This window comes from Limanda limanda, chromosome 1 (genome assembly GCF_963576545.1).
Source record: "Limanda limanda chromosome 1, fLimLim1.1, whole genome shotgun sequence".
Taxonomy (NCBI): domain Eukaryota; kingdom Metazoa; phylum Chordata; class Actinopteri; order Pleuronectiformes; family Pleuronectidae; genus Limanda; species Limanda limanda.
In genome coordinates, this window is record NC_083636.1 from 3,015,819 (window position 1) to 3,023,382 (window position 7,564).

A 7,564-nucleotide genomic window follows, 5' to 3' on the forward strand; every position below is an offset into this window, starting at 1 on the left:
GACTAATATTTATAAGTGAGGTGCAGCTTGATCATATTTTTTATCAAATAGCTCGACTGAGTGATGTTCCAGTTTGTGTTTATTATCAAATTCAGAAACTCAATCAAACAAGCTTTTCTTTTCAAAAAAGATACATTAATTTAAAAAATGGCTTCACTTTTGGAAGCTGTTGTCGCCCATCAGCATGTGTGTTTGTATGTTTGTGTGTTTGTATGTTTAACAATTCAAATGTTTTGTTTACAATGCACTGATTAAAATGTGTCAGTGCTTTAACATATTTAGCTGTCGGCCATTATAGTCTTTATTTATGGGAACACTTGCACTTTACTAGCTCTCACAGACCTTTGTTTATCAGATAGCTGCAAAAATAAAATTAATTTAAAAAATCATTTAAATAAGTGGTCACATTTTTATGCTTCCCCAATAATGATTTGTCACAATATTGAAATATATAATTCCAACGCCTAAATACATTTGGCTTTTTGAATCTATTTATATGTGAAGTAGATTTTTATTGATTCATCTATTATAACTAATAATATCAGAAATACTGTTGATTGAATGAATGTCAGAGACACGGAACCTGTGACAGAGCGGAACCTTTGTCCGGTGTCTGCGGCCACACGGAATGTTTTTGTCGCAGCACGTCAGAACACGGAAGTGAAGCAGAGCCTCTCTGTTGATGTCTCCTGTCCTCGTCTCTTCTCTGGTGAACCCGCGGACCTGAGACAACATGGCGGTGAGCTGCGTGCACCTGGAGTCCGACGCCTTCCTGGTGTGCATGAACCACGCCCTGAGCACGGAGAAGGAGGAGGTGATGGGCCTGTGCATCGGGGAGGTGGAGGAGGAGAGCCCCCCCGTGGTGCACGTCCACTCCGTCATCATCCTCCGCCGCTCGGACAAGCGCAAGGACCGGGTGGAGATCTCCCCGGAGCAGCTGTCCGCGGCCTCCACGGAGGCGGAGCGGCTGGCGGACACGACGGGCCGGAGCATGCGGGTGGTCGGCTGGTACCACTCCCACCCGCACATCACCGTGTGGCCGTCCCATGTGGACGTGCGCACCCAGGCCATGTACCAGCTGCTGGACCAGTGCTTCGTGGGCCTCATCTTCTCCTGCTTCATCGAGGACAAGAACACGAAGACCGGCCGGGTGCTGTACACCTGCTTCCAGTCCGCGCAGGCGCAGAAGGGCTCGGAGTACGAGCGGGTGGAGATCCCGGTCCACGTGGTTCCCCGGGAGGCCATCGGGAAGGTTTGCCTGGAGTCCGCCGTGGAGCTGCCCAGGATCCTGTGCCAGGAGGAGCAGGACACGTACCGCAAGATCCACAGCCTGGCTCACCTGGACCCGGTCACCAAGATCCACAACGGGTCCGTGTTCACCAAGAACCTCTGCAGCCAGATGTCTGCTGTGAGCGGGCCGCTGCTGCAGTGGCTGGAGGACCGGCTGGAGCAGAACCAGCAGAGCATCGTGGACCTGCAGCGGGAGAAGGGGATGCTGCTGCAGGAGCTGGCTGCTCTGTGAGACCGGGGGACAGGGTGGAGGACAGGGTGGAGGAGGACAGACTGGAGGGAGGACGAGGTGAAGGATGGAGGGAGGACCGGCTGGAGCAGAACCAGCAGAGCATCGTGGACCTGCAGCGGGAGAAGGGGATGCTGCTGCAGGAGCTGGCTGCTCTGTGAGACCAGGGACAGGGTGGAGGACAGGGTGGAGGAGGGAGAGAGGACACACTGGAGGAGGACAGACTGGAGGGTGGAAGGAGAACAGACTGGAGGATGCATGAGGACATGATGGAGGGAGGAGGACAGACTGGAGGGAGGATGGAAGAGGACATGGTGGCTGGAGGACCGGCTGGAGCAGAACCAGCAGAGCATCGTGGACCTGCAGCGGGAGAAGGGGATGCTGCTGCAGGAGCTGGCTGCTCTGTGAGACCAGGGACAGACTGGAGGGAGGACAGGGTGGAGGACAGACTGGAGGACAGGGTGGAGGAGGACAGGGTGGAGGAAGGAGAGAGGACATGGAGGAGGGATGACGAGGAGCAGGGAGAACAGACTGGAGGGAGGACCAGCTGGAGGAGAACCAGCAGAGCATCGTGGAGCTGGCTGCTCTGTGAGCCCGGGGACAGACTGGTGGATGGATGAGGACATGATGGAGGAAGGAGGACAGACTGGTGGATGGAGGGAGGACAGACTGGAGGATGGATGAGGACATGATGGAGGAAGGTGGACAGACTGGAGGGTGGAGGGAGGTCAGAGTGGAGGATGGAGGGAGGACGGGGTGAAGGAGGACATGGTGGAGGGTTGAGAGACTGGAAGGAGGACATGGTTGAGGGAGGACAGGGTGGAAGGAGGACATGGTTGAGGGAGGACAGGGTGGAAGGAGGACATGGTGGAGGATTGAGGGAAGACAGGGTGGAGGATGGAGGGAGAACAGACTGGAGGATGGGGGAGGACAGGGTGGAAAGAGGACATGGTGGAGGATGGAGGGAGGACAGACTGGAGGATGGATGAGGACAGGGTGGAGGGTTGAAGGGGGACATGGTGGAGGGTTGAGAGACTGGAGGGAGGACAGGGTGGAGGATGGAGGGAGGAAAGACTGGAGGGAGGACAGGGTGAAGATCCCTCACAGTTCTCCATCTGCAGACGAGAGACTCTTCTTCACTTTTCTCTTCTGATTCGACCTCAGTTCTTTGTTTAAAGTCTTGATTCTTGCAGATGGATTTTCTTCACAGCTGTGAACTAACATCTGGTCAGATTTATAGTTTTGTTAATGATTGATTAGTTTGATCTGATTGTTCCTGATTTAGTCTGAATCAACTCGTGATTCATCTGTTGAAAACTGTCCCTTTATCACAAAGTTAGAGAAAGTGATGACCTTCGACCTTCGTCTCTCCTCCAGCTTCCATGTGAATCTGATAGTTTCTGTTTCCTCCTGTCAGCAAACAAACACAAAGCTCTTAAATGAACCTCTAATCTCTGTTGAGGGACAAAGACACAAATGTGCCTGTAGACAAATTAAAGTGTGACTGTGGATACTGTAAAATGTATATGTAGATTATGGGATGTAAGTATACAGGTGCTTGTCTTCCATCGATGCTCTTTGGCTTTGGGTTGATGTAAGTATTTTTTTTCCTCTCGTCACAGATTTACAAATTCTGATGTGTGATGTTTTCTTTCCTCCAAATGTAAAATAAAACTTTTACTTATTTACGTCCTCATCTCTTCACTTTAGTTCTGAACCAATAAGGGAAATGTTATAAATATATATATATATATATATCTGCAGAGTTCAGACTCTGTTAAATCTGTAACTTCATATTTAACACAAGTCACAAAGAATTCAAATGATTCTCACTTTTCTGAGTCCTTCACTTTGTTGGAACGTCTTTTCTAGTGTCTGTGTTGAACCACTAGGTGTCGCCCTTGGCTTCATGTTTCCTTGGTAACGGGCATCATTCCCATCCGCATCACTTTTTTTTAATATTGTTATCATCTCAGTTTCTCTTTGTTGTGTTTGTTTTATGAGTTTGAACTTTTTTCTGTTTGAAGATGTTTGAAACTCAGTAGGTGAAACAGTGTCAAGACGCCATTTTATTTCACATCACATTAACTTTTAGTTCACTCCAAACCCCAGCGGGTGATGACACAACATCCTACATTCTACAACACAGAAGACAAACAATCTCTTAATAATAAATGATAATTCATAGGAAAGAGTCTCATGATACTTTCTTCTTGCCTCTGATCTTCTCCTTGAGGAGCTGCGTGGATCATGTGTGTGAAGCTAAACGTCCTGAGCTCATTCTTCAGAGTTCATGTCTGACAACCATCATCAACCAGAGGAAACACTGGTTGAGCTCAGTGGTTTGGACAGACGCTTCCGTGTGCGTGAGGACAGGGGGGGGCTGGGCAGCTGGCTGCGGCCGGGGGGGGACACCTGTCCTCCTTTGTGGGACAGGTTGTCGATGTCTCTCCTGAGGGACTCGGCCTGGCTGGACTGTCTCCTCACCACCTGCTGCAGGCTGTCGATCGACTCCAGGATGTTACGTCTCTTGGCGCCCTGGAACTGTCTGAATTGCTGGAAACACAAACACACACAGATGAAGACGGACAACAAACTCACGTGTTCCGACAACTGAGACGTCAAAGATGATCAGAGAGATCTGGAGATATTTGGTTAAAAGCGTGAAAATAGAAATTACAATGATTTTCCCCCTGGCGTTGAGTTTACTCTCCAGGTCGATCTTGTCTTCGAGGAGCTTCTTCTTTGTGAGGAGATGTCTCGTGTTACGCCTGGTGACCTCCATGGAAGCCTTGCGGGTCTCGGCCACCTTCACCTGAACCGCACACACACGCACAGACACACACACACACACAGACACACACACACACACACACACACACACGGACACACAAAAAACAAGATCAATCAATAAACCATAAATTTGAAGTGGATAGAAGAAAACAAGTGAGGTATCACATTATCTTATCAACACACACACACACACACATACACATTGACACGCACGCACACAAACACACACACACAGACACACACACACACACACAAAAACAAGATCAATCAATAAACCATAACTTTGAAGTGGATAGAAGAAAACAAGTGAGGTGTCACGTTATCTTAACACACACACACACACACACACACATTGACACGCATGCAAACACACACACACACACACACACACACACACACACAGACACACACAAACACACAAACACCAAAAAAACAAGATCAATCAATAAATCACAACTTTGAAGCGGATAGAAGAAAACAAGTGAGGTATCACGTTATCTTATCAACACACACACACACACACACACAGACACACACATTGACACGCATGCACACACACACACACACACAGACACACACAAGAACACACAAAAAACAAGATCAATCAATAAACCATAACTTAGAAGTGGATAGAAGAAAAAAAGTGAGGTATCATTTTATCTTATCAACACACACACACACACACACACACACACAGACACACACACTGACACGCATGCAAACACACACACACACACACACACACAGACACACACACACACACAAACACAAAAAACAAGATCAACCAATAAACCATAGCTACGAAGTGGATAGAAGAAAACAAGTGAGGTATCACGTTATCTTATCAACACACACACACAAACACACAGACACACACAAACACACAGACACACACACACACACACACAAACACACAAACACACACAGACACAGACACACACACACACACACACACAAACACACACACACACACAGACACACACCCACACACACACAACGTACATCCCACAGCTGGAGGTCTTTCTCGTAAGCCGCTGCATGACGGTCTTTCTCCTGCTTCAGCTCCTCCAGAACCCGGTTCCCCGACAGCGTCTGCAGAATCTCCAGGTTCACCAGCCGCCCGCACTTCATCATCATCAGCTTGTTGCACTCCGTCTCCAGCTCTACACACACACACACACACACAGACAGACACACACCACACACACAGATCAGTAAACATACTGTCTGGCACTGGAACTACTCAGGAAAGGAGAAGTGGAATCTGAATTCCATGTGTCACGCTGTGAGTTTCCTACCGAGGCCCTGAGCCGTCATGTCCTTGCACTCCCGCAGCAGTTTGCTGTGATGCTGCCGGGCTTGAACCTTCAGGTCTCTCTGATGAGTCTTCTCCACCTGCAGCTGCTTGATGCGCTTCCCCAGCCGGGCCAGCTCCGGCCGGTCCACCAGCAGACCCTCGCTCAGGTCCGATGGCACAGAGCCGTCAACCACAAACTCAATCTGCCAGACACACGGAGAAGAGACGGAGAAAGAAAAAGTGTGTTTGAGTAGAAGTCCAGGGCTGACGATCTTTGCACATGGTTTATTTCAGGGGGGGGCAAACATTTTGACTCGCGGGCCACAATGGGTTCTAAAATTTGACAGAGGGGCGGGGCCAAGAACAGATGGATGGAGTGTTTTTGTGAACTAATATAAATGACATGGAAAAATCATTACATGAAAGGATTTGGCCTTTACCAAGTAGCAAAGCACTGATTTGCAAGACCATTTAACCAAAACCCGCCTTCAGAAATAGCCTTTGCTATTTCGAATGCCCTCCAAAAAACACGCCTTGGTAGATGACTCTTTAATCGCAGTTTGTCTGTGAAAAAAATGTTGCTGAGTCTGTAAATTAGTCGCCAACCTCTGAGCTGCAGCCACCCGTTCTTGCGTTGACTGACTTCTAGCGTAGTTAGCATGCTTCGTAGCAAAGTGACGGCTGATGTTATACTCAACGAAAACTGCAACAGTTTCTCGGCATTTCAGGCATACAGCCTTCGATTGGACTTCAGTGAAAAAGTATTTTGTTGTCGACTCCGTGTTAAACACTCGACACTCATTGTCCACTTTTCGTTTCCTTGATCCTCTCATTTTACAGAAGGGCTCACAGGGCAAAGGGAAACAGTGAAGGGAGATCATGTGACCTTTCAAGCCCTATACACCACACTCCCTGGCAAATTTAATTCAGCTTTTATCCAAAGCAACTTACAATAAGTGCATCACCCCCGAGGGTTCAAACCCAGAACAACAAGAATCAAGAAAGTACGATTTCTTCAAAAATAAAGCAAAACTACAAAGTGCTATAAGTACGTGCCATTTAAGTGCTACAAAATTGTTAGTTTAAAAAAAATAATTATTAGGACAAGTTCGGCAGGACGGATTTAGAAACCCAACGGGCCGTACTTTTCCCATGTCTGGTTTATTTTGTTCAAGAGTGTGTTTCTGTTTGAGAGCAGGACCTTCTTTCCAGGTTGAAACAATATCTGAGTGCAAGCGGACAGTTAGAGCACAAGCAGAGTTCCTTTAACTGTGAGCACAGTGGTTTAAAAAAATCAGAAAGTGAAATCAATCAAGTCTTGCGTTCGAACTGAGCAGGTAGAGCGAGAGCGGAGGCCACGAGCAGGAAGTGCATCAGTTTGTTATTTTACTTTCATAACCAGTTCCACCAGTCGTCACCTGGTGCAGCCGGAGAGGAACCACCACATCCAGCTCGTTCATCCTCTGCCGTTTCTCTCTGTTGACCAACTCCAAGTCGTCATCAACGAATTTACGACTGTTCTTCCCCTGCTTCTCCTGCAGAGCCAACACACACACACACACACACACACACACACACACACACACACACACACACACACAGGAGGATGTCAGAGGATTAGAAGGTGCACATGGTAACAGAAACATGTCGGACGGTGAGAATCAAAGTTGACCTTCTTGACGAGGGTGGAACACTCGTCCTTCAGAGCTTCCATCCCCTTCTTGTCCTCCAGCAGCATCTCCTCCAGGTCCAGCCGACGCTCACGCAGCTGCAGTGTGTATTCAAACATCTGAGGGTCGCAGCCTGAAACACACACACACACACAAGGTCTGAGGCCGGAATCCAACACAAACATCACCTGTCTGAACGGGTGTCTGCAGCGAGGAACTGACCTGGAGGACAAACGCTGTCGTCCAGAGCTCCTTCCTCACTGTCGTAATCATCATCATCGTCAT

General features: G+C 48.3%; 2 protein-coding genes across 2 annotated transcripts in view; one reads left to right on the plus strand and one right to left on the minus strand.

The window, feature by feature from the left end:
- The first annotated feature begins 651 nt into the window (after positions 1 to 651).
- On the plus strand, positions 652 to 2,527 carry brcc3 (BRCA1/BRCA2-containing complex, subunit 3). Its single transcript, XM_061075735.1, has one exon. It carries the CDS (start codon positions 734 to 736, stop codon positions 1,520 to 1,522), a length of 789 nt encoding a protein of 262 aa, XP_060931718.1. The 5' UTR covers positions 652 to 733; the 3' UTR covers positions 1,523 to 2,527.
- Positions 2,528 to 3,829: 1,302 nt separating this feature from the next.
- The window catches only part of LOC133010454 (cilia- and flagella-associated protein 44), an 18,869-nt gene continuing 15,134 nt past the window's right edge, over positions 3,830 to 7,564 (minus strand). The window contains exons 28-34 of the mRNA XM_061078042.1: positions 7,502 to 7,564; positions 7,282 to 7,412; positions 7,028 to 7,144; positions 5,611 to 5,812; positions 5,315 to 5,475; positions 4,200 to 4,334; positions 3,830 to 4,075 (exon numbers count right to left, since the gene is read on the minus strand). The exon at positions 7,502 to 7,564 is cut by the window's right edge and continues 72 nt beyond it. Of these exons, the coding sequence (XP_060934025.1) occupies positions 3,830 to 4,075; positions 4,200 to 4,334; positions 5,315 to 5,475; positions 5,611 to 5,812; positions 7,028 to 7,144; positions 7,282 to 7,412; positions 7,502 to 7,564 (1,055 nt within the window). The remainder of the gene's footprint in view (positions 4,076 to 4,199; positions 4,335 to 5,314; positions 5,476 to 5,610; positions 5,813 to 7,027; positions 7,145 to 7,281; positions 7,413 to 7,501) is intronic.

Coding starts and splice junctions, on each gene's coding strand:
- brcc3 (XM_061075735.1), top strand. CDS start 734: ATGGCGGTGAGCTGCGTGCACCTGGAGTCCGACGCCTTCCTGGTGTGC.